The sequence below is a fragment of the Rhinoraja longicauda genome, chromosome 7 (assembly GCF_053455715.1).
Source record: "Rhinoraja longicauda isolate Sanriku21f chromosome 7, sRhiLon1.1, whole genome shotgun sequence".
Lineage (NCBI taxonomy): Eukaryota > Metazoa > Chordata > Chondrichthyes > Rajiformes > Arhynchobatidae > Rhinoraja > Rhinoraja longicauda.
In genome coordinates, this window is record NC_135959.1 from 74,216,685 (window position 1) to 74,244,160 (window position 27,476).

Here is a 27,476-nt window from a genome sequence, read left to right on the forward strand (position 1 = left end):
AAAGCATTTAGGAAGCATGTAGCCGACCACATGAATCGCCAAGGCACAGCACGCAACGGGTCAATTGCAGGTACAATGCGCCTCGTGTGGGTAAGTACAATGGGCGGCATGGATATGGTGGGCCGAAGGGTCCAATCTGCGCTGTGCACCTCTTCAACTCTATTAAAACAAGACGTTAATTGTTTCTCCTTTCCCTTTCCTCTTCTAGATAGCATTACCACACATGAGGTCTGCTCACCTGACAACTACACTCTGGAATAGATGAAAGCTACATCTGAAGATGTCTCTACCTCCCCTTGTTGGGTATATTTGCTTTTGTACAAAAGCTTGTGTGTCAGTAAAGTAGTTAATTGTATCCCTGAAAAATGATGACTTCCAGCTTGTCGGTTTTATAAAGTTAATCAATTTTTAAAATAAATTTGTTAAAAGTTTCTGCGTTGTCAGCGTGTGTTTTTTACAATGTTCTAGAAAGTACAGTCCGTAATATTGGAAATGAATTTGTACCTTGCTCTTCTTTCACTTTAATAAGATAAGTTAGATAACGGGCAATAACATTTAATAACAATTAATATTATTAATGTGCAACTGTGGAACGAAGAGATTATTCGTAGATTTCCATGACAAAGTAAGAAATTATTTTCAAAAAATGCTGGAGTAATTGAGCATCACCGGAGAGAAGGAATAGGTGACGTTTCGGGTCGAGACCCTTCTTCAGACTGATGTCAGGAGAGGGCGGGACAAAGATGGAATGTAGTCGGAGACAGTAAAACTGGTGGGAGAACTGGGAAGGGGGAAGGGGTAGAGAGAGAGGGAAAGCAAGGGCTATTTGAAGTTAGAGAAGTCAATGTTCATACCACTGGGGTGTAAGGTACCCAAGCGAAATATGAGATGCTGTTCCTCCAATTTGTGCTGGGCCTCACTGTGACAATGGAGGAGGCCCAGGACAGAAAGGTCAGATTGGGAATGGGAGGGGGAGTTGAAGTGCTGAGCAACCGGGAGATCAGGTTGGTTAAGACGGACTGAGCGGAGGTGTTCAGCGAGGAGGGAACGGTCTGCGGAAAGCAGAAAGGGGAGGAGATGGGAAGATGTGGCCAGTGGTGGGATCCCGTTGGAGGTGACAAAAATGTTGGAGGATTATATGCTGTATGCGACGGCTGATGGGGTGGAAGATGAGGACAAAGGGGACAACAAGGACAGTCCCACTTGTCCTCACCTTCCACCCCATTCTGGTCCGCGCACTCAGTCTCCAGGAGCGGCGCCCGATCCAGTTAAGCCCCAGGCTGCTGCAGGGCCTCCAGCCGTCGCCTACGTCCGGATCGTCCAGTGGACCATCATCTCGCTCCTCGCCTGGCCACCTTCAGTTGTTGTGCCCCAGGGGCGCCTCCTGCAGCTGATCCTAAAGGTGCGGAAGGTAAGATCCCAGTTCAATCCCTTACTGGCCCTTGTCCAGCTTCCTCCGTTCTCTCTGGTCCTCGGGGGATGAGCGGAGACGTGGCTCGGCGGTTCCCTCTACTGTCCTTCTGTAGGAACAGTCAAAATTCATCTTGTCATGACTTTATGTGCCACTGTGCCAAATAATAATTAACCTACACCTTCATTTTTCACTATCAGACTTATTATTTACTCAAAATAAGTAAAATTTACTTATTTACAGTGGGTCATCTTCAACTTATCGATAAAGACAACTCTGCAAATGAGCTGAGACCCACAAACATATGGTTTCTGGAAGGAATGAAGATACACAGAAGATTGTTTTGATTAGGATGTTCAAATTGAGATATTTTGAAAGTTGGTTTATTTTCTAAACATTTAAAAATGAATCATTCCTCGGTTGGCTGCCTGCATTCATTAACATCAATTATTTCAAATCAATATGATTTGATTTAAAGTCAATATTAACTTTATGATTAATTGATTCATGGTTCATATTGATTTGAAATAATTGATGTTAATGAATGCAGGCAGCCAACCGAGGAATGATTCATTTTTAAATGTTTAGAAAATCAACCAACTTTCAAAATATCTCAATTTGAACATCCTAATCAAAACAATCTGTGTATCTTCATTCCTTCTAGAAACCATGTGTTTGTGGGTCTCAGCTCATTTGCAAAGAGTTGTCTTTATCGATAAATTGAAGATGATCCACTGTAAATAAGTAAATTTTACTTATTTTGAGTAAATAATAAGTCTGATAGTGAAAAATGAAGGTGTAGGTTAATTATTATCTGGCACAGTGTAGCACAGCTGCCTCAGTGCCAGAGACCCAAGTTTGATCCTGACCTCGGATGCTGTCTGTGTGTGGAGTTTGCACGTTCTCTCTGTTCTTCTATTGACTCCATTTGTACCTCACGCTACCTCAGCAAGGCCAGCAGCATAATCAAGGACCAATCGCACCCTGGCCACTCTCTCCTCCCCTTTCCCATCAGGCAAAAGGTATAGAAGTGTGAAAACGCACACCTCCAGATTCAGGGCCAGTTTCTTCCCAGCTGTTATCAGGCAACTGAATCATCTTACCACAGCCAGAGAGCAGTGCTGAACTACTCCACCTCATTCGTGACCCTCGGACTATCTTTGATCGAATGTTACTGACTTTACTTGGCACTAAACGTTATTCCCTTATCATGTATCTACACATTGTGAATGGCTCGATTGTAATCAGGTATTATCTTTCCACTGACTGGACAGCATGCAATAAAAGCTTTTCACTGTACCTCGGTACACGTGACAATAAACTAAACTGAATTGACAATAGACAATAGGTGCAGGAGTAGATAGAGCTCTTGAGGATAGCGGAGTCAGGGTGTATGGGGAGAAGGCAGGAACGGGGTACTGATTGAGAATGATCAGCCATGATCACATTGAATGGCGGTGCTGGCTCGAATGGCCTACTCCTGCAATAGACAATAGGTGCAGGAGGAGGCCATTCGGCCCTTCGAGCCAGCACCGCCATTCACCATGATCATGGCTGATCATCCACAATCAGTACCCCGTTCCTGCCTTCTCCCCATACCCATTGACTCCGCTATCATTAAGAGCTCTATCTAACTCTCTCTTGAAAGCATCCAGGGAATTGGCCTCCACTGCCATCTGAGGCAGAGAGTTCCACAGCTTCACAACTATCTGAGTGAGAAAGGTTTTCCTCATCTCCGTTCTAAATGGCCTACCCCTTATTCTTAAACTGTGGCCCCTGGTTCGGGACTCCCCCAACATCGGGAATATGCTTCCTGCCTCTAGCGTGTCCAATCCCTTAATAATCTCATGTTTCGATAAGATCCCCTCTCATCCTTCTAAATTCCAGTGTATACAAGCCCAGTCGCTCCAGTCTTTCAACATATTGCAGTCCCACCATTCCGGGAATTAACCTAGTAAACCTACGCTGCACTCCCTCAATAGTATGAATGTCCTTCCTCAAATTTGGAGACCAGAACTGCACACAATACTCCAGGTGTGGTCTCACTAGGGGCCTGTACAACTGCAGAAGGACCTCTTTGCTCCTATACTCAACTCCTCTTGTTATGAAGGCCAACATTCTATTGGCTTTCTTTACTGCCAGCTGTATGCTTACTTTCAGTGACTGATGAACTAGGACACCCAGATCTCGTTGTACTTCCCCTTTTCCTAACTTGACACCATTCAGATAATACTCTGCCTTCCTGTTCTTACCACCAAAGTGGATAACCGCACACTTATCCACATTAAACTGCATCTGCCATGCATCCGCCCACTCACACAACCTGTTCAAGTCACCCTACAACCTCATAGCATCTTCCTCACAGTTCACACTGCCACCCAGCTTTGTGTCATCTGTAAATTTGCTCATGTTACTTTTAATCCCATCATCTAAGTCATTAACGTATATTGTAAATAGCTGCGGTCCCAGCACCGAGCCTTGCGGTACCCCACTAGTCACTGCCTGCCATTCTGAAAGGGACCCATTTATCCCTACTCTTTGTTTCCTGTATGCCAACCAATTTTCTATCCATGTCAGTACCCTACCCCCAATACCATGTGCTCTAATTTTGCCCATTAATCTCCTATGTGGGACCCTATCGAAGGCTTTCTGAAAGTCCAGGTACACTACATCCACTGGCTCTCCCTTGTCCATTTTCCTCAAAAAATTCCAGAAGATTAGTCAAACATGATTTCCCCTTCCTAAATCCATGCTGACTCAGTAGACAGTAGACAATAGACAATAGGTGCAGGAGTAGGCCATTTGGCCCTTTGAGCCACCACCGCCATTCAATGTGATCATGGCTGATCATTCTCAATCAGTACCCCGTTCCTGCCTTCTCCCCATACCCCCTGACTCCGCTATCCTTAAGAGCTCTATCTAACTCTCTCTTGAATGCATTCAGAGAATTGGCCTCCACTGCCTTCTGAGGCAGAGAATTCCACAGATTCACAACTCTCTGACTAAAAAGGTTTTTCCTCATCTCCATTCTAAATGGCCTACCCCTTATTCTTAAACTGTGGCCCCTGGTTCTGGACTCCCCCAACATTGGGAGCATGTTTCCTGCCTCTAACGTGTCCAACCTCTTAATAATCTTATACGTTTCGATAAGATCCCCTCTCATCCTTCTAAATCCCAGTGTATTCCAATTCCAATTCCAGTGACTCGGAATGATCCTGTTACTGCTATCCAAATGTTCTGCAATTTCTTCTTTTATAATTGACTCCAGCATCTTCCCCACCACCGATGTCAGGCTAACTGGTCTATAATTTCCTGTTTTCTCTCTCCCTCCTTTCTTAAAGAGTGGGATAACATTAGCTACCCTCCAATCCACAGGAACTGATCCTGAATCTATAGAACATTGCCGTTCACCTACAGTGCAGGAGGATGTGCTTGTTGTTTAAGTAGCTCTATTCTGTCAGTGATCTGTGTGCACAGGAAAAGATTTCAAAGGTGCAATGTAGTTTATTTTCACTAAAGCAAAATCAACTTTGTCTTCTGCATTTAGAGGATACTTATTCAATATCATTCACAAAATGCTGGAGTAACTCAGCAGGTGAGGCAGCATCTCAGGAGAGAAGGAATGGGTGACGTTTCGCGTCGAGACCCTTCTTGAGACCGAAGGGTCTCGACCCGAAACGTCACCCATTCCTTCTCTCTTGAGATGCTGCCTGACCTGCTGAGTTACTCCAGCATTTTGTGAATAAATACCTTCGATTTGTACCAGCACCTGCAGTTATTTTCTTATTCAATATCATGATTGTTTTCCCTTAATTTTGCGTGCAATTGAAACCAAACTTGAGGGAGTTTGGTGATTTCTTTGGGTGAGGTTGCACAGGGCACCAGAGACGCGCAGCGGTAGAGTTGCTGCCTCACGGCGCCAGAGACCCAGGTTCGATCCTGACTGTGGGTGCTGTCTGCACTGAGTTTGTACGTTCTCACTAAATTTAAGCAAAGGCAAATCAAACCTCATGCATCTTTCCGCTGCCAACATCTTGCCACCAAGCAGTGATCAGTTAGGTCTGTCTCCCCAATGGGGATACCACATATTAACAATAGAAGAGAAGATTTGTAGATGGGATGCTTTGAGAGTGAGCCACTCTGGAGAAGGCAATGGTACATTGTCTGCTCACCTGATTCATTGCACTGCATATATTCTTGTTCCAAGCCAGCTCACCTTTTGCAATAAAAGGAAATTTGGACACACACTTCTTAGCTCCAACAATCCATTTTCAACCTGAATTTCTTTCATTGGCTGCTCCATTTTGAATGTTCTCCGTTGCGACCGCATGCATTTCCTTCAGATGCATCCATTTCCTTCCACATCCCAGAGATGTACTGGTTGGCACGTTGATTGGCCACTGTAAACGTATCCAAGCAAAGGTGGAGTGAGGATATTGGGCAAGTGAGGGAGAATAGGACGTGTAGAACATGATTTCTATGAGAGTGAAGAGTAAAATCAAGAATGTTTCATTTCAGTACACACCGGCACAGAGCCATGACATTCTTATTTGCTGCATCTTTGCAAAGTATCAATGAAAAAATATACAATAAATTATCAGATATACTAGGTAAACCAGACCATAATATTGTGAGCTAGTGCAGTTATAAGGTCATAGGTGATAGGAACAGAATTAGGCCATTCAGCCCATCAAATCTACCCTGCCATTCAATCATGGCTGATCTATCTTTTCCTCCGAAACCCATTATTTTGCCTTCTCCCCATAACCCCTGATACCCGTACTAATCAAGAATCTATCTATTTCTGCCTTAAAATTAACCTTATACAAAGTCCATAGTAATTCTATCCTGAGGTAGTGTTGTGGTGAGGTAGTGTTGTGGTGAGGTAGTGTTGTGGTTGAGGTAGTGTTGTGGTTAGGATTGTACCCGATGGTTCATGAGCTTGGTGGTTGATGGAGAGAAGCTGTTCTTGAGCCTGTAGATAGTGCTTCCCAAGCTTCCCAATGGTAGAAGCGAGAAGAGGGCATAGCCAGATGCTGTAGGTCTTTGATGGTGATAGCTGCCTTCTCGAGGCAGTGCTTCCTGCCGATCCCCTCAATTGTGGGGAGCTCAGTACCCAAGATGGTCCAGGCTCTGTCCACTACCTTCAGCAGCCTCCTTCATTCTTGGAATTTTAATTACTGAACCAAGCTGTGGTGCAAACTGTCAGCACGCTCTCCATCATTGACCTGTGGAAATTCAACGACATGCCAGATCTCAAACTTCTCAGCAGTAGAGATATTGGAGAGTTTTCTTTGTTACTAGACCAAGTGGACCCGTTGGGCCCAAACCACTCCTGCATTGGTTCAGCTCCCTTTCCTCCCCCACTCCCCCTCCTCCACTTCACCCTGGGGGGGAGGGATGGAGTGGGTGAGTGGGGGGTTGGAGTGGGTGAGGGGGATGTGGAGGGGGGATGGAGTGAGTGAGTGGGGGGTTGGAGTGGGTGAGGGGGAGGGGGGATGGAGTGGGTGAAGGAGGGGGGGGTGGTGGGTGAGTGGGGGGGAGGGAGGGGGGATCGAGTGGGTGAGTGGGGTGGAGTGCTGGAGAGCCCCTAAGAGTGGACGCTACAACACACTATAACACTCTATGAGCAAATCAGGACTTGCCGACTACCAATCAGAGCGGGGAGGGTTGGCGCTCCCTCCACGTGGGGACCCGGACCAATCGGGCGTCGAGCGTGAGGTCGGAGCTGAACACAAAATGGCACCCTCCTCCAACCACGCACGCGCGGATCCGGCGGCCATCCGTTGGGCCCTAAGCTCTCCTGCATTGGTGTGGCACCATTCCCCTCCCCCTTCCCCTCCCCCACTCCATCCCCCCTCAACGCCTCTTTTCACCCCCTCTAACCCCCCTCACCCACCATTCCCCCTCAACCCCCCTTATCCCACCCTCAGCCCAACGTGGAGTCCATTGATTGGCTCCGACCTCCCACTTGACACCCGATTGGTCCAGGTCCCACGTGGGGGGAGTGGTTTCTTCCCGCTCAAGGCAACTGCGGTCGCAGTGGAGCTGACGCTGCTGCTGAACGAGGGCACAGTCTCGAGGATCTCCAAGAGGGGATTTTAACCATACAAAGCAAAAACATTCCAGATAAGATTTATTTTATCACACAATAACACACTATAATACACGATAGTACAGGCGGCACGGTGGCGCAGCGGTAGAGTTGCTGCCTTACAGCGAATGCAGCGCCGGAGACCCGGGTTCCATCCTGACTACGGGCGCCGTCTGTACGGTGTTTGTACGTTCTCCCCGTGACCTGCGTGGGTTTTCTCCGAGATCTTCGGTTTCCTCCCACACTCCAAAGACGTACAGGTTTGTAGGTTAATTGACTGGGTAAATGTAAAAATTGTCCCGAGTGTGTGTAGGATAGTGTTAATGTGCGGGGATCGCTGGGCGGCGCGGACTCGGTGTGCCGAAGGGCCCGTTTCCACGCTGTATCTCTAAATCTAACAAAAATAATACACTACAACACACAGTAATAGACGAGAATACATCACAACACACGATAATACAGTATTGTGGTGCCACCTTGTGGCCAAGCTACTTGTCTCTTGAACCTTCGATTGTCGAGCTGGAACTCTCGCCTGATCTGGGCCGTCCCAGGAGGTAAGGGGGAAGGGCCGAGTGGGAGTTTGGAGATGGAAGGAGTTTGAAGATTAACCGGTGTGCTTTCGAACAGCGACAAGGTTCAGTTAAACACTGGACCAAGCAAACCCGTTAGGCTGACAACTCGTTGGGTTGCCATTGTGACATGGGAAAATCGATTTTATTCTTTAAAATAAATGGCTTAACAAAAAAATCTCAATGAAAATCGCGATTTTTCTTTAAAATGGCTTTTTTTCTGCATTGGTCCAGCACCCTCCCCTCTCCCACTCCATCCCTCCTCAACCCCCATTATCCCCCATCCTCCCCCCCATTTCCCTCCCACCCTCCCCCCCACTCACCCTCTCTATCCCCCCTTATTCGCCCCCTCCATTCTTAGGGGCTCTCCGGTGGCGCCGCCATTCCCGCCCGTCGGGTTTCCATGGTGACGTGGAACATGGAGGTATTACTGCGCATGGGCGGCTGACAGGCACAGCAAGTGGAAAAGGGATTTATTAAAGTTTAAAATGTGAATAACTCAAAATATAACAACAACTTGAACGTTAAAGATGAGATTTATTTTAATAACTTGTCAGTTTCTGTTTTACGTTCTTTCTCATTGATCTTCGACATGTTCAGTTCTTTCTTGTCGCGTCCCTTGTTTCCCTGTTTGCGTTCTTTCTCGTTGATCCTCGAGACGTTCAGTTATTTCTTGTTATCTCCCTTGTTCCCTTTTGCTCCTCACCGCCTCTCGATGTCTCTTTGCGGTGTTCCTTCCTTGACTATGCTGCGACCCGTTTGCTCCTTCCTGTTGTCATGATGTAAAAAAAGATAGATATTCATCAGGATGTATATATTTATAAACTTCTAAATAAAATACTATTTCTTAATCAACACAGAAGCATTATGCCATTTTTCTGTTTGAAATTTAAAAAATCTCAATCAAAATGCTTCTTTATTAACCTGTTTCTGTTCTGCGTTCTTTCTCGTCGATCCCCGACGTTCAGTTATTTCTCATTGTTTCTCTTGTTCCCTTCTACTCCTCACTCCTCTCGACATCTCTTTGCTGTTGTTGAAAAAAAAAGACGCACAATTTTAATATAGAGATATTATTGATTGGTCAAACTTTAACTTGAAGAAAATTTGAGCATTTACCTCAGGAGTCATAGCTCAGCAGAGCACGCTTCTAATGACAACATTCTTGGTCCATCTCCCAACCTTCAGGAATACTTTGACATTTTCCTTAACCTTTCCTCGGCTAAGAGCCACATTCAGTTGTCCATGCTGAAATACCAGCTTATCAAGGTATATCAATAGACAATAGACAATAGGTGCAGGAGGAGGCCATTCGGCCCTTCGAGCCAGCACCGCCATTCAATGTGATCATGGCTGATCATTCTCAATCAGTACCCCGTTCCTGCCTTCTCCCCATATCAACGCATTCTCCATGGTTTGTCCTTGTGCTTTACGGATTGTCATAACAAAACCTGACTGAATCGGGAATTGTCTCCGCTTAAGGGGAATGTCTTCGCCTTCTGTCAAAGTGAGCGTTATCCTACGAAACATAACGATGTCATCTTTGAAGGCTCCAATGTTGATTTTTGCAATGATCAGATTATTGTGTAGCTCTTCCACGATCATCCACGTTCCATTGCACAGCCTTGGGCGTTCCAAGTTTCTCATTAAAATGATCGGAGATCCTTTTTCCAACTCCAATTTGTGTGGTGGTAAACCAGAGATCTCGACTGAATCGAACAATTCTGTCGGGAAGTGAGTAGCATTAGTTCCCTCGGTCACAGCATTGAAAGATAAGTACTCCTTCATGATTCCAGGGAAGCGTCTGATACATCTAGAATTGATGCTCCTCATCATATCGTTGAGCGGAACCAAGATACAATTGTCGGAGAATAATTCGGCAGGATTGTGGAAGGTGGGATATATACAATCAATGCAATTCTCCAGTGATCCTGCTGATAGAACCATGTCTTCTGGGATTTCAATGTTATCGTCATCATTTTTTGAAATCCTGTCTTCTCTGACTTTCAGAAAAAATCGAGAATAGTCGTCTTCTCCGTCTCTCTATCGCATATTCCTCTTCAATTGAAACTTGGTGAAAGTAGGATTTCTTGATGCAGGAATTTTCAACATCAGCATCATTTCCCCTTTTCACAACAGGAAGTTGTCGAAAATCGCCACAACAAATGGTAAGAATGCCGCCAAAAGGCTCTTCGTTCTTTTCGCATAGATCTCGAAGAGTTCTGTCCACCACTTCAAAGCTCTCCCTCCTAATCATCGGGCACTTGTGGAGATGAGTTACTCGACACACTCATCCCAAACAATCAGTCTCACTCTCCTGATCAAATCTGCTGTGTTGGAGTTCTTCTCAATGTTGCACATTGTATTATCGGTCACTTCGATGGGTATCTTGAATCGAGAATGTGCAGTTCTTCCACCAGGCATCAATGTAGCTGCTATCCCAGAGGATGCTACAGCAAAAGCAACATCAACTTGACCTCGAACTTTGGAGAGGATCAAATTGGTGAGAATTGTCTTGCCCGTTCCTGCTGGTGAATCAATGAAAAACATTGAAGGAACATTCCTTTCCAAGCAGCTGCACACATGGTCATACACTGCTCTTTGCTCAGCATTCAGCAGAGACTCCTTCTCTTCAACAAATCGCCGTTGTTCAGGTCTATTGTGCTGCAATTCACACAGCAGTTCAGGATTGTCACCATCAAGGTTCATCCTTCCATGTCTTGGTAGTGGCACATGAAAGTATCCCAGTGTCTTGTTGTAATTCACAAGCTTGTCTTGAATATACAACAGAGCCTGATCATGATGCCTCTCATCAATCATGATATTTAAACTTTAAAATGTGAATAACTTAAAAAATATAACACCAATTTCAATGAAACTTCTTCCTTTAGCACCAAAGGAACGACGGTGAGTAAGGTGGGCCTAAAATTGTTGCGCTATCGTGTACCGTCTTGGCTGTAGTTCAGGAACAAACAAACAAACAAACGAGAGTTTTAGTATATTGATAGTGTACTGTAGTGTACTGTAGTGTATTAAAGCATGTTGGAGTGGGTTATAGTGTGTTATAGTGTTATAGTGTATTAAGTGTAGTATTGTGTGCACATCAATTTGCATACAGGGCAAATAGATCCACAGAGGACGCCATCTCTCTGGCTCTTCACACTGTCCTGACTCACCTAGAGAGACAGGGCACGTACGTGAGGATGCTATTCATAGACTATAGCTCCGCCTTCAACACGGTCATCCCCACCAAGCTCATCACCAAACTCCACCAGCTAGGCCTCAGCTCGTCATTATGTGACTGGATCCTGGACTTCCTGCTGGAACGACCGCAGGCAGTGAGAATGGGCCCGCACCTGTCCTCCACTATCACCCTGAGTACCGGCACACCACAGGGCTGTGTTCTGAGCCCCATGCTCTACTCCCTCTTCACACACGACTGTGTTCCTGCATTCGACACCAACACCATTGTCAAGTTTGCAGATGACACAACGGTGATTGGGCTGATCACCAACGGTGATGAAACAAACTATAGAGCGGAGGTGCAGAACCTGGCGGACTGGTGCTCGGATAACAACCTGTCCCTAAATACCACCAAGACCAAGGAGCTGATCATCAACTTCCGTAGGTCACATAACGGGGAATATGCCCCGATCTCTATCAACGGGGACAGTGTGGAGAGAGTGTCCAGCTTCAAGTTTCTGGGCACTCACATTTCGGAGGACCTAACATGGTCCAATAACACTGCTGCGCTGGTCAAGAAGGCACAACAAAGACTGTTCTACTTAAGAACACTGAAAAAGTCTGGTCTACCCCAACAGCTGCTGCACCATAGAGAGCATCCTAATGCATGGCATCCCTGTGTGGTACCTCAGCTGCACGGAGGCAGAAAGGAAAGCTCTACAGAGGGTAGTCCATAGAGCTCAGAGGGCCATCGGAACACAGCTACCAGACTTGGAGGGCATCTACAACACACGATGCCTCAGAAAAGCCACCAGCATCCACAAAGACCCCTGCAACAGTCTGTTCGAACTCCTTCCATCGGGCAGACGATACAAGGCCTTCTATGCCCGCACCTTCAGACTCAGGAACAGCTTCATCCCCAGGACCATAGCTGCTATGAACCGGTCCTGCTGAGCTGGATGGCCACAACGCATAGATCAACTTGCACTTTACCCTGTCCAAAACTGTTACAACTGTTTCGTTTCGTTGGGTTGCTGCTGTCTAAATTACCTAAATTATTGCATCGTATGGGAGGCGCATTCCCAATCTCGTTGTACCCCTGGGTACAATGACAATAAAGATATATTGTATTGTATTGTATTGTCTGTTATAGTGTGTTATAGAGTGTTATAGTGTATTATAATGTATTATAGTGTATTATAGTGTATTACAATGTATCATAGAGTGTTATAGTGTGTTGTAGTGTATTATAGTGTATTGTAATTTGTTATAGTGCGTTATAGTATGTTATAGTGTGTTATATTGTATTATTATAGTGTATTATAGTTTGTTCCTGAAACTCTATGAATCAGCCTACCACAATAACATGCTAAGGTTGGCCAACAACGTTGTCTCTGACCCCGACCATGTCCTGAACAGTGAATACGAATTATTACCATCAAATCGGAGGTACAGGGTACCAAGTTTTAATAAGGTTAGACTGAAGCACTCTTTTGTGCACCAGTCAATCCTGAAACTAAACATAAAACTTAATCCCAGATCAAATGTACGTTGAAGGGTCTTGAATGTGTTGTCATTTGTGATTGTAATGTTATGGTGAATATATGTATCCTCGTTTCTTGTCTTACATTCTTTGTCTTTGTTGATGTTGCAAGTGGAGCTGCTGAGATGCAAGAAAAATTTTAGACTTGATCTGGCAATAAAGTATTATCGTATCGTATCATATAGTGTTATAGTGTATTCTAGTGTGTTATAGCGTGTTATAGCGTGTTATAGCGTATTATAGTGTATTATAGTATGTTATAGCGTGTTATCGTGTTATAGTGTGTTATAGCATGTTATAGCGTGTTATCATGTGTTATAGTGTATTATAGTGTACTAGACCAAGTGGACCCGTTGGGCCCATAACTCATTGTGTTGCCATTGTGACGTGGGAAAATCACGCTTTTTTCTTTAAAATAAATGGCTTTAAAAAAGAAAACTCTCAATGAAAATCGCGATTTTTCTTTAAAATTGTGTTTTTTTCTGCATTGGTTTGGCATCCTCCCCTCCCTCACTCCATCCCCTCAACCACCCTTCTCCCCCACCCCTCCCTCCCTTCCCCTCCCACCCCCCCAGTCACCCACTCCATCTTGCCTTATCCCCCACCCCTCCATTCTTAGGGGCTCTCTGGCGCCGCCATCCAGAGCACTGGGGCAAACCCACACGGTCAGAGTCAATGTGCAAACTCGGCTCAGAAAGCACCCGAGTTGATCAGGATCAAACCTAGGTCTCTAGCGATGTGAAGCAGTAGCTCTACCAGCTGTGGGGCTTTCCTTAATCCCACTTGTCAAGATCACTTTCAGGCTGTTTATCGACCTCTTCATTTTTGAAGATTCTGAAGAAGGGTCTCGACCTGAAACGTCACCTATTCTTTCCCCCCAGAGATGCTGCCTGTCCCGTTGAGTTACTCCAGTTTTTTGTGGTTATCTTCGGTGTAAACCAGCATCTGCAGTTCCTTCCTACACTTAATTTTAAAGTTATTTTCTGCTTGTTGTATATGGGTCACAGACCCCGTCTGATTTCAACTTCCTAAACAATACACGTTCTTCTTTTTCCTTTCTCTCACATTGAAAATAGAACAGATCAGCTGAAGATCAGGTCCTTCGGCCCAAATTTCCACATTGAAGGTGGTGCCAGGTTAAACTAATCTCCTCTGCCTTCACATGACCCACATACCTCTGTTTTCTGCATATCTCTGCACCTATCCTCTTAAATGCCACTGTCACATTTGCCTCACTAACACCCGTGGTAGAACATTCCAGCTACCTTCCACTCCCTGTGCAAAAATAACATGCCCTTTAAATCCCACATCACCTTTAATTTTTTTCTCAGTTTAAAGCTTTCCCCATCTAGTCTGACATTTGCACCCTGGGAAAAGGCTTCTGATTGTCTACCCTCCCTCTGCCTCTCATCATTTTACATCCTTCCATCAGGTCTCTCCTCGGTCTCCGACACTCCAGCGGTACCAATTCAAGTTTGTCCAAACTCTCCTCATAGTTAATATCCTCTAATCCAGGCAGCATTCTTGGTAAACCTCTCCTGCACCTTGAAATTTAGATTTATTTAGATTTAGAGATACAGCACGGAAACAGGCCCTTCGGCCCACCGAGTCCGCGCCGCCCAGCAATCCCCGCACATCAACACTATCCTACACACACTAGGGACAATTTTTACATTTACCCAGTCAATTAACCTACATACCTGTACGTCTTTGGAGAGTGGGAGGAAACCGAAGATCTCGGAGAAAACCCACGCAGGTCACGGGGAGAACGTACAAACTCCGTACAGGCGGCGCCCGTAGTCAGGATCGAACCTGAGTCTCTGGCGCTGCATTCGCTGTAAGGCAGCAACTCTACCACAGCGCCACCGTGCCGTGTACACCCATCCAGCAATGGGGCAACCGGGACTGCACGCTGTGCTCTAGATTCGGGCTAACCACAGTCCGATAAAGCTGAAGCATGATTTCCTGGCTTATACTCAATGCCACAAGCAATGAAGGCAAGCATACCATACTCTATCTACTTGTGTTGGCCCAAGGAGCTGTGGAGTTGGGCTGCAAGATCTCTCTGTACATCAGCGCTGTTCAGGGACTTACCATTAACTGTATACTTTCTCCCTACGTTCAACGTCCCAAAGTGCAACACCTCACACTTCCGATTAAACTTGCAACATTTCTTGTCACCAAAGGTCTCCTTATCTTTTATTTTCACTGGAATACACTGGTTCTGAATTCTAATCAACCGTTTTTCAAAAGGCTCCCACATGTCAGATGTAGATTTACACCCAAACAGATGCCCTCAATCTACTTCCCCACTTCCTGGCGAATGCTGTTGTAATTAGCTTTCCCCGGGTTAAGCATGTTCACCTGAGGATAAGTCTTATCCTGAACTATAACTAACTTAAAACTTATGGAATTATGTTTCACTGTTCCTAAAATACTCTCCCACTGAAACTTTTTTTTTGATCACCTAGGTTCATTCTCCAACGTAAAGTCAAGTATGGACCCTGGATGGAATATGTATATGTTTTTTCAAGAAATTCTCCTGGATGCACATATTAAATTCTGTCCCATCTAAGCCCTGAGCACTTGAGTCCCAGTCGATTTTAGGGAATTTACAATCACCCACTACAATAACCTTGTTATTTTTCCATCTTTCCAATCTGCCTGCCAATCTGGGACAATCTTTTGTGTAGCAAGGAACTGCAGCTGCTCGTTTACACTGAAAATAGACACAAAATTACAGAGTAGCTCAGCAGGACAGACAGCATCTCTGGTTAGAAGGAATGGATGACGTTTCTGGTCGAGACCCTTCTTCAGACTGAGTCAGGGGCGATGGAGACAGAGATAAGGAAGGGTAAGGTGTGAAAACGAGACATCAAGGGGAATGCAGATCAAGGGAAATGTAGAATACCCTTGCTTTCCCTCTCTCTCCACCCCTCCTCCATCCTAGTTCTCCGACCAGTCTGACTGTCCCATTGATGAAATGTTATCTCTGTATGCTTTGTTGGCTCCTTCCTCTAGCTAACAATGATCTATGCTGCATTTTCCTTGATGGTCATCCTGCATTTTGTGTCTATCTTAGGCCAATCTTTTGTATGGTTGACAGAGGGGTACATTTGACCCTGATTTGACATCTTGTCCATGATCAATGGAAGCATGTGACAAATCAGGTTTTGTAAACAAAACATGGGTCTTATCAACTGTGCCCACCGATGCAAGAAAGATGATGAAGTATTTTGTTCATTGACGACTGGATATTTTAATTCACAAAATGCTGGCGTAACTCAGCAAGTCAGGCAGCATCTCAGGAGAGAAGGAATGGGTGACAAAGAAGGGTCTTGACCCTTCTTCAGACTGAAGAAGGGTCTCGACCCGAAACGTCACCCATTCCTTCTCTCCTGAGATGCTGCCTGACCTGCTGAGTTACTCCAGCATTTTGTGAAATAAATACCTTCGATTTGTACCAGCATCTGCAGTTATTTTCTTACACTGGATAATTTAAGTTCACTTATATATGGCTTTTATATGCTTTTGGTAGGACCACTGTAAGTTGCGCAATTGCTATGAATTACTTAGACCAAAATTCAATTTCTTGTCACTTTTCCAAACTATTCTCCCATTTGGCCTTTGAAGTGAGAAGAAACTGGCCTTTATTAACAATGGACATAAATAAAGGTGCTGGGCGAACTCAGTGGGTTAGCCAGCACCTGTAGAGAAAGGAACTGCAGATGCTGGCTGGAACCCTTCCTCAGACTGGCAAATAGAGTTGGGGTAGGGGGGATGGAAACTGGGGAAACAAAACTGTGTTGACAATGTCACCGTCGACAAACGCATCCGGTTGTATCCCAATCAAAAACCCTGGATGACAAAGGATGTCAGGTCTCTCCTCAAGCACCGTAACACCGCCTTCAGGTCTAGTGATAGAGCTCTATACAGTGCTGCTAGAACCAACCTGAAGAGAGGCATCAAGGATGCCAAAGCGTCCTACAAGAGGAAGATTGAGGACCACTTTTCCAACAATGACCCACGGCGGGTATGGCAAGGCATCCAGCACATCACCAACTACAAGACCAGCAACCGCACGACTGCCGACGGCGACGCCTCGCTGGCAGAGGAACTTAACTGTTTCTTTGCTCGTTTCGAGGTGAAAGCTACAGTGGCAGACATAACACCCTCTCCAGCACCTGACAGCAACACCTTCACTGTGCAGGAGTATGATGTTAAGCGCGTGCTCAGAGCAGTGAATCCCAGGAAAGCTGCAGGCCCCGATGGTGTGACGGGCAGAGTGCTGAGGGAATGTGCAGACCAATTATCTGAGGTCTTCACAAAAATCTTCAACCTGTCCCTTTTAAAATCCACCATCCCTCCCTGCCTGAAGTCCGCCATAATCATCCCACTGCCGAAAAAGTCTGTCATCAGCGGTCTTAACGACTACCGTCCGGTAGCACTCACACCGGTCATCACAAAGTGCTTCGAGAGACTGGTCCTGCAGCACATCAAAGCCAGCCTCCCACCCACCTTCGACCCACACCAGTTTGCCTACAGAGCAAATAGGTCTACAGGGGATGCCATCGACACTGCTCTTCACACTGCACTGACCCACCTTGAACACCAGGGGAGCTATGTGAGGATGCTCTTCCTCGACTTCAGCTCTGCCTTTAACACGGTCATCCCGAGCAGACTGGTCACCAAACTTTCCGACCTTGGATTTTCCCAAACCATCTGCCAATGGATCAAGAACTTCCTGACCAACCGCCCCCAGACCGTCAAAATAGGCCCTCACCTCTCCTCCACCATTACACTGAGCACCGGCTCACCACAGGGCTGTGTGTTGAGCCCCATCCTTTACTCCCTCTACACTCACGACTGCGCCCCCACCCATCCCACCAACACCATCATCAAGTTCGCGGATGACACGACTGTGGTTGGACTCATCTCAGAAGGAGATGAGACAGCCTATAGGGATGAAATCCAAAGGCTGGCAGCATGGTGTTCAGTGAACAATCTGGTCCTGAACTCCTCCAAAACAAAGGAACTTATAATTGACTTTAGAAAAACCAGTGGAGATTACGACCCACTCTACATCAATGGGGTCTGTGTGGAAAGGGTACCGGCTTTCAGGTTCCTGGGTACACACATCGCAGAGGTCTTACCTGGTCTACCAACACCATCACCACAGTAAAGAAGGCACAGCAGAGACTCCACTTCCTGAGGATCCTCAGGAAAACCAACCTGCAGGAGAAGCTCATGTTGTCCTTCTATCGCTGCTCCATCGAGAGTGTGCTGGCATACTGTATAACCACATGGTATGCCAGCTGCTCAGAAAAGGACAGGAAGGCCCTTCAGAGGGTCATCACGACGGCCCAGAAGATCATCGGCTGCTCACTGCCCTCCCTGGAGCACCTGTTCAGCCTACGCTGCCTCAGTAGAGCAGGCAAAATAATAAAAGATCCATCCCACCCCGGCCACCGTCTGTTTGTTCATCTGCCCTCTGGTCGACGTTTCAGGTCGATCAAATCCCGAACAAACAGACTTAAGAACAGTTTTTACCCCAGGGCCATACGAGAACTGAACACTACCTTTGCACTAGGCAACACCGTTAAAAAATCTTGTACTTAATATAATTGTATTTAATTGTATTTATGTATTTATTTGTTTTTGCATTTATTGCATATATGTTTGTACGCACCGTCAGGATTGGCTATTTTTTAATTTCGTTGTACTCGTTGCAATGACAATAAATGAATATTATTATTATTAAATTGTTGAGGTCAACAAAGACCTCAGGTACAACAATGGGCCATTATGGTCTCCACCCTTCCTGAGGTCATCTGTCACTGGTCCTGCTTTGCTCTGGTCTTTTCTCACCCTCAGTTTCTACCCGAGTGATTCCTGTGCAGGCATCTTTAAAGATGTCATCATAGTTAGATAACAATGTCTTTTACCTTAACGTTGGTGCATCCATGTAAAAGCAGAATATTTTCTTCCAACTGGGTTTCAATTTTGCAAGTCAGTTTTGCAATTTTGCCCAGCTGTGCTAATCTGCTTCAATAATGAATGGCTTGCCATTAATCAGGAATGCGGTCTCAATGTCCTGCATGTTTTCAGTGTGGCTGCTTGTAGCAAAGATGCTGTGCAAATTAAATCTTGTGTCCCCTGAAGCAGGGGAAAACTATTCTCTCACTGCTGGGTTACATTAGAAGCCACATGGATCCTATCAGCCAAAGATAACAGAGCAGAGCAAGATAGACCACTCGACCCTAAAAAACTGTAGTACGTCACGGCGCCATTTTAGTAGGCAGAAACATTTAAAAAGAAAAATAACCAAAATCTGTGAGTTGATAGATGAGATATATTCTGCATTTTAATGGTATAATCACACATACTGTTCCCCCAAAACACTGATTACACTGCGAGAGGCATAACGGACGGTGGGTTTTGCCTACTAAAATGGCTCCTTTGTGTATTATACTTCTGTGTAGGCTATTTCGACAGAGTGGTCCATCTTGTTCCTCTAGTATCTTTGCTATCAACTGTGCACACTAATGCAAGAAAGATGAAAAAGTATCTTGTTCATTGACGACTGTATATTTTAAGTTCACTTTGTGGCTGTGGTGGTGCCATCCGACATATTGCTCTAAAATGCTTTTGGGAGGACCAGTATTAGTTGCCCAGTTGCTCTGTGTTACTTAGACCATCTATCTGTTCCCTGATTACAACACACCATCTCTTCCCTTATTACAAGCAGCTCTGACATTTCCATCTGACTGCATCAGCGTTTAGTTTCTTTAAAAGATTAATTATTAGGAGAATGACTGCTATTGTAAAATCTGGTTCATGCCACATGTGGTTCAGCATGATGCCATCCCGGTCACTAGACCAAACTTCGGGAATCATCTTCTGACTGTAGGTTACTTTACGCCTGAGGGTGGTGTGACAAAATCTACTAAATCTACTCCCCTCGGGTCTCGACCCGAAACGTCACCTATTCCTTCTCTCCCGAGATGCTGCCTGACCTGCTGAGTTACTCCAGCATTTTGTGAATAAATACCTTCGATTTGTACCAGCATCTGCAGTTATTTTCTTCTTCTGAAGAAGGGTCTCGACCCGAAACGTCACCCATTCCTTCTCTCCCGAGATGCTGCCTGACCTGCTGAGTTACTCCAGCATTTTGTGACAAAATCTACTGGCAGGTTTGGCAATTCCATAAAGGCTGTAGCCTGCCAAGGGAAATCAAAGGTGATACCTTCTTACCCATGTTAGAGTCAAAGAGTGATGCAGCGTGAAAACAGGCCCTCCGGCCCAACTTGCCCACACTGACCAACATGCCCAGCTACACTCGTCCCACCTGCCCGCGTTTGGTCCACATCCCTCCAAACCTGTCCTATCCGTGTACCTGTCTACCTGTTTCTTAAATGTTGGGATAGTCCCAGCCTCAACTACCACCTCTGGCAGTTTGTTCCATACACCCACCACCCTCTGTGTGAAAAAGTTACCCTTCACCTTAAACCTATGTCCTCTGGTCCTCGATTCACCTACACTGGGCAAGAGACTCCGTGCGTCTACCCAATCTATTCCTCTCGTGATTTTATACACCTCAATGAGATCACCCCTCATCCTCCTGTGCTCCAAGGAGCAGTGTCCCAGCCTGCTCAATCTCACCCTATAGCTCACATCCTCTAGCCCTGGCAACTTCTTTGTAAATCTTCTCAGTACTCTTTCCAGCTTGTTCTGAGATTGAATCCTAGCACTCCCTGACCAATACACCATGATCTACAAACTCCCCAACGTTACGCCTTGATAGGTTTTGCACACAACATTTTCATCACTCACACTTTCCTCCAAGTTTGTTTGATTGCTTGTGCCACATTTTTCGTTGTCTGTTATCTGGAATGCTTTTGGGAGGACCAGTATTAGCTCCCCAATTGCAACGTGATATATTCGTCCAACTTCTCCATTTCCTCTGCAAACAGGTTAACTTTAGCTTTCCTATTTGCTGTAGCTTTCTATGACAGATATCAGAAGAAGGGTCTCGACCCGAAACATCACCCATTCCTTCTCTCCAGAGATGCTGCCTGTCCCGCTGAGTTACTCCAGCATTTTGTGTCTATCTTCGGTGTAAACCAACATCTGCAGTTCCTTCCTACGTATTGGGTGTGTAAGATATAAGAGCTGATATCTGTGAGTAAGATTGATTTTTTATTCCTTCACTGCAGCATTGAATCTTTCTGCATTCTCAGCCTTGTCTTCCTGCACAAGAATATTATTGACTATGAAAAGCATCTCTTCATTTAGAATGTGAATGACTCACATACCTTGTTACACAGTCCTGGCTGCCTCCCAAGCCTGTCTGTGCCCCTCAAAATATGGCTCAATATCCAAGCCTCTATGTCTATCCAAGCCTCAATATTTAAAGACATATGGACAGCTACATGAATAGGAAAGGTTTAGAGTGATAGTCAGTTTCCATGCTGTATGGCTCTATGGCGCCATGTGATTTCACTTTTCACCAAATGGGTCCCCTATATTGGGGTACAGACTAACACCATCTGTTCCGCTTTTTTATTTTCAAATTGCATCTTACTACAACCGAGTTTGGTATCTCGATAAACGCAAGGAATCATGGGATTTGTCAATGGTCATTCGGGATAAACGAAGAGCATTGCTAGTGAACTTAATGGCTAATGTAAACTGAATGATTTGGTTGATAAATGATTAAAGGAAATGAAAGAAATTAAGAGTTGTTTGAACTTCTGTACATTTACTGATTGAGTTCTGGGTTTCAGTCCATATCAAATCTGATTGAACATAAAGTTGAACTTCTGATCAAAATGATCTGCAAGTGCAACCACATCTCATTTACACACCAATGGAGGCAGTAAATTACATAATGCTGTGCAGACGGTGAAAATATCATCAATATGCGGAACTAAAGTGATGGGTAAAGTGTTTCTCAGGATGTTAAACCACTTTAGACGACCTATGGCCCGTTCAACATGAATACCAACATTGGCAACATTCTTGGTTTTGTATACTTTTTCTCATTTGCTGATAACCACCTGGGAAGGGGAATCTCTAAATAGGCTTGGCGAAACATCAAGTCTTCTTGAATGGGAAATCCTCTATCCGCCATTATGCACTCCCCAGGATCAACTATGTTCAAAAATCCACTCTTCCTAACAATGTGTGTATCAGATGATCGCCCACTCCAAGCTTTTGATAAGAATGTGATCATGCCGTTTGGGGCGATTCCAACCAATAGTTTCACAGTGTTGTGTTTCTCGTAGTCGGACCATGTCAAAGCCTGCAACTGTAGATGCCGTGGTTATTCTATAAATATCTCTGTGCAGTCGAGAGTGCATCTGAGTGCTGGGCATTTATTTATTATCATTTTCGGCTGCATGCAAATGAAAATGGTGCAAGAATATTGAACGGATTTATACAATCACAAGATTATAACTGAAAATTAGGAAGTCAAATACTGATTAAAATTATCAAATGTAATGGGAATCAGAAGAGACATGATCAGTCAGGAGACTCGTGACTAAGTTTTGTACCACACAACTTTACTTACACGTACATGCAGAATTCATTCAGAAGTCAACAAACTTGCATATAGCCCGTGGGCGTGGACTAGCATAGTAAGAGGTGAAAACCCCACAAATACTTTTCATATTATTCATTGATAGTTATAGAAATCATACGTTTCATTTCATTGTCCCCCCTCCCCCCCCCCTCCACCAAAACAAAAACAATAAAAAATGTTGTTATTAATCGTCACGATCTCACTCACTCACCGAAGTGGGCCAGCAAGCGACCAAGGAAAAGCCAATTAAACCATCAAAATCATCGTAGATTTGTACAAATGAATCATAAATACATCTAGCTCATAGTTTTGAAAGCAGTATTTTCTTACCTCGAAGAAGCAAAACTGGAAAATACATGTGAACCGCAGGTCTGTATACACACAGTAGCTCAGCTGGCGAGAATGTTTATCCCGAATGACCTGGGATGTAATACCGAACTCGCTTATTAGCAAGCTAAAGTGTGTCGCTGTCCAACAACTTCAGAGACCCAGTTCCAATCTTGACCTTGAACGCTGTCATTGTGGTGATTGAATGCTGCTATTGTGGTGTTCCATGTTATTCTGGGACTCTGTGTGTTCCCCCAGGTGCTCTAATTTCATCCCACAATGTTCAGCCTATCTCAGATTCACCTGGTTCAAAAAGCAGAGAAAGAGATCCCTGTGTCTGGTCTTTCCATCAAGCACCCATTTATGCTGATGCTGCACTAATCCATCTTATTCTTCCCTGTTTTTCCATCAATTCACGAGACGCCAGCATTCTACACACAAAACAAAACAGTTACGTTCCGACCACATAAAAAACCTGTAGGAGACATGGAGTCTCTAAAATAAAAGGTAGACGCAAAAAGCTGGAGTAACTCAGGGGGTCAGACAGCATCTCTGGAGAAAAGGAATAGGTGACGTTTCGGGTCGAGACCCTTCTTCAGACTGAGAGTCAGGGGAAAGGGAAACGAGAGATATAGACGGTGATGTAGAGAGATATAGAACAGATTAATGAAAGACATGCAAAAAAGTAATGATGATAAAGGAAGCAGGCCATTGTTAGGTGTGGCCTAGGTGAAAACGAGTACAGACAATGAGACTCAACAAGATGACTGAAACTGGTACGGCTTGGGTGGGGGAGGGATGGAGTGAGAGGGGATGTAAGGGTTACTTGAAGTTAGAGAAATCAATATTCATACCGCTGGGTTGTAAGCTGCCCTAGGTGGCATGTGTTCCTCCACAACCTCTAAAATAATGTGATCTAATTGTAATGCCCACTAACGCATTGTGCCTACGCCATAAAAACCCGTTGATGCCATTGTTGTTTATTAGCCACATTCTTAATTTATATGGTTATATAAACTGCAATGAAACGGTCACGGTGGCGCAGCGGTAGAGTTGCTGCCTTACAGCGAATGCAGCGCCGGAGACCCGGGTTCGATCCCGACTACGGGCGCTGTCTGTACGGAGTTTGTACGTTCTCCCCGTGACCTGCGTGGGGTTTCGCCGAGTTCTTCGGTTTGGGTTTGTAGGTTAATTAACTTGGCAAATGTAAAAAAAAAGATTGTCCCTAGTGGGTGTAGGGGTGTGGGATAGTGTTAAAAATTGTCCCTAGTGGGTGTAGGATAGTGTTAAACATTGTCCCTAGTGGGTGTGGGATAGTGTTAAAAATTGTCCCTAGTGGGTGTAGGATAGTGTTAAATATTGTTCCTAGTGGGTGTGGGATAGTGTTAAAAATTGTCCCTAGTGGGTGTAGGATAGTGTTAAAAATTGTCCCTAGTGGGTGTAGGATAGTGTTAAAAATTGTCCCTAGTGGGTATAGGATACTTCCAGTATAGTCCCTGGTGGACACTTCGGAAGTGATAACGGCAAGAAATACACGAAGAAGAATCGAGAATAGTGTCTTGCAATACCTATTGTCGAACTTTGTTTTGCACTGTCTTGTTTTTTTTGCACACACTCCAAAGTAGGTTAACTGGCTTGGTATCAATGTAAAATGTAGGGTAGTGTTCGTGTGTGGGGATCGCTGGTCGGTGCGGACTTGCTGGGCTGAAGGACCTGTTTCCCCGCTGTATCTCTAAGCTAAACCTTTTCCTTTCACTCCCTTGCAGAATTTGTGTGATTTCTGTATAGTTTGTGTTTTCGAGTGTTTACCGAGCCTGTGCGTGAGATGCTGCTACAAGCAAGGGTTTCATTGTAGCTGTAGCTCACGGTACTTGTGCATAGAACAAACTCGAGTTGGCGTGAGAAGTTCACACTCTTTATGCAAACTCTACTGGGCTACAACCCTGTGGGATCTTTACCCCCCTTCCAATTCCCGCCTCCTACCCATCCTTGGAATTAATCATGCAACCCCACACATCCACGCCTTAAACTTTTAAGTCATAGGGGGTAGGAGTAGAATGAGGCCATTCGGCTCATCGAGTCTACTCCACCATTCAATCATGGCTGATCTATCTCTCCTTCCTTTCCCCGTTCTCCTGCCTTCTCCCCATAACCCCTGACACCCGAACTAATCAAATCCCCTAGATTAATATCTTATCAATGACATTAATAGTAATAAGTCCCTTTCTCCCTGAAAATGGTCTTTAAAACCCATGACTTTGACCAAGATTTTAGTAACCCGGTGTTATCATTTCCTATTTTGAAAATGCTGTTCTGGGTTTCGAAGGGAGAGTTTTGAACATTGAAGCCACTATTCATAGAGTCCTGTCGCAGGTGCTGTCTGAGCCGCTGAGTTAGTTACTCCAGCTTTTTGTGTCTGTCCACCAAGCCGACCTTCAAGTGCCTTTCCAGACCGGTCTAATGTGCCAGCACTTGGTCGGTCGCCGATTGTGCTTCGCCGATTCAAGTGCTTCTTACATTTGGTAATGTCGTGCGAGCCGCTTTTACTTTCAATGCACTCAGCGTGGGGTTAACGCTGCGTGGAAGCAGACCATTTAAAAACGTGTGACTCCTTGTTTACTAACGTCAGGGTAGGTTAGCATGAAGGACGAACGTCACATCAAGTTTCAAGCGCAAACATTAAGGTGGAATCCGCGTGCAAACCAGGATACGGGAAGCGTGTGTCGCCTATCTGCTCACTCACTCACTCTCACGTTTGAGTTAAAAATCTTTAGAGTCGATTACAAGTTAACCCTGCTCTTTTGTAATCTATTTGGCCCGGAGATGACTTTCATTGCCCCGCCTGGCGCCGATCCTGCTTTGAACTGCCAGTTGGCAGATGGTAAACAACTGCAGGTTCGCTCAATAACTTCATGCCTCTCGGCTACAAGGAATACCCGCCCCCCTTCGCATGTTACAAGCAAACCACGCACAAATCCCTTGGCGATAGTTACGGCGGCTTTATTTAACTTATGTTTAGTTTGATCTAGATTAGGAATTCGCTGCGTATGAAATGCACAAACGCATTCTGTTAGATTTAACTCTTGGGGCTAAAACATATGGGGACAAAGCAGGAACGGGGTACTGGTGTTAGATGATCAGCCATGATCACATTGAGTGGCGGTGCTACTTTCGAGGGGCAGAATGGCCTCCTCCTCCACCTACTGTCTACGTTTCAGTTTCTAAACGGAGCCTTGTTATTGCTGTAGATCCGTGATCCCAATGGCTCGGCCGGGTAAAGGATGTATAAGAAAATAACTGCAGATGCTGGTACAAAATCGAAGGTATTTATTCACAAAATGCTGGAGTAACTCAGCAGGTCAGGCAGCATCTCAGGAGAGAAGGAATGGGCGAAGATGCTGCCTGACCTGCTGAGTTACTCCAGCATGTTGTGAATAAATCGATTTGTACCAGCATCTGCAGTTATTTTCTTATATACAGCATCTCAGGAGAGAAGGGATGGGTGAGGTTTCGGGTCGAGACCCTTCTTCAGAAGTTCAGCTCAGTGCAAGCCTCTGCCCCAGCGCCAGGAGCCGTGTTGTATAGGAGAGAGGTGGTTGTTTAACTCTGCCCCCGTGTCCTCTGAAATGTAACTTTGGTGCGAGTTTTTGATGGCGGTGGGTGTGCCGAGCCCGTGTCCACCCACCTCAGCGCTCGCAACCATGGAAACATCCTTCATTCCCAATTCAACTTGACGCGCCGGCGATAAACAAGGGACTGACTCCCTGTCTCACAATGACCATCAACTTCCAACTGCCCTCTTCTACTTACTCCTCCTGCAATACCTTGCGTGCTCAGGGAACCACAACAACAACAACAACAACAACAACACACCAGAGAGTAGCAACCTTGTGTTTGTGGAATGGCCCAGATGTTTATCTGATGTACCTCACAAATGCGCCATTACTTTGTTTTGAATGTTTGTCAAGTGGGGCGGGAGAGCCTCGCCGCAGAGGGCACTCCTCTCTCCCCCCTCCCTCTCTCCCCCTCCCTCTCTCCCCCTCCCTCTCTCCCCCTCCCTCTCTCCCCCTCCCTCTCTCCCCCTCCCTCTCTCCCCCTCCCTCTCTCCCCTCCCTCTCTCCCCTCCCTCTCTCCCCCTCCCTCTCTCCCCCTCCCTCTCTCCCCTCCTCTCTCCCCCTCCCTCTCTCCCCCTCCCTCTCTCCCCCTCCCTCTCTCCCCCTCCCTCTCTCCCCCTCCCTCTCTCCCCTCCCTCTCTCCCCTCCCTCTCTCCCCTCCCTCTCTCCCTCCCTCTCTCCCCTCCCTCTCTCCGCCCCTCCCCCTCCCTCTCTTTACCCCCCTCCCTCTCTCCCCCTCCCTCTCCCTCCCTCTCCCCCTCTTTACCCCCTCCCTCTCTCCCCGTCCCTCTCTCCGCCCCTCCCCCTTCTCTCCGCCCCCTCTCCCTCCCTCTCTCCCCCCCTCCCTCTCTCCCCCACTCCTCTTTACCCCACTCCCTCTCTCTCCTCTCACCTCTCTCTCTCTCCTCCTCTCACCTCTCTTCCTCCCCTCCTCTTTACCCCCTCCCTCTCTCACCCCCTCTCCTCTCACCCCCCACTCTCCCCCACTCCTCTTTACCTCCCTCCCTCTCTCTTCTTCCTCTCTCCCCCACTCCTCTTTACCCCACTCCCTCTCTCTCCTCTCACCTCTCTCTCTCTCCTCCTCTCATCTCTCTTCCTCCCCTCCTCTTTACCCCCTCCCTCTCTCTCTCTCTCTCTCCCTCTCTCTCTCTC

The 27,476-nt window shown here is 45.8% G+C and overlaps 1 protein-coding gene and 1 long non-coding RNA gene across 3 annotated transcripts in view; one reads left to right on the forward strand and one right to left on the reverse strand.

The window, feature by feature from the left end:
• Positions 1-21,047, forward strand: part of LOC144595392 (microcephalin-like) — a 72,888-nt gene extending 51,841 nt beyond the window's left edge. Inside the window, exons 15-16 of one of the 2 annotated variants that reach the window (XM_078402894.1) lie at positions 209-303; positions 21,014-21,047. In XM_078402894.1, the coding sequence (XP_078259020.1) occupies positions 209-261 (53 nt within the window). In that variant the 3' untranslated portion in view covers positions 262-303; positions 21,014-21,047. Of the gene's footprint in view, positions 1-208; positions 432-21,013 lie in introns of those variants that run through there. The other variant, XM_078402893.1, reaches the window with a different exon arrangement.
• On the reverse strand, positions 8,682-22,787 carry LOC144595393 (uncharacterized). The gene is made up of 3 exons (XR_013547492.1): positions 22,714-22,787; positions 8,999-9,101; positions 8,682-8,843 (listed from the first exon to the last, which is right to left on the reverse strand). It is a non-coding gene; the product is annotated as an uncharacterized LOC144595393 (long non-coding RNA).
• Between the last annotated feature and the right edge of the window lie 4,689 nt (positions 22,788-27,476).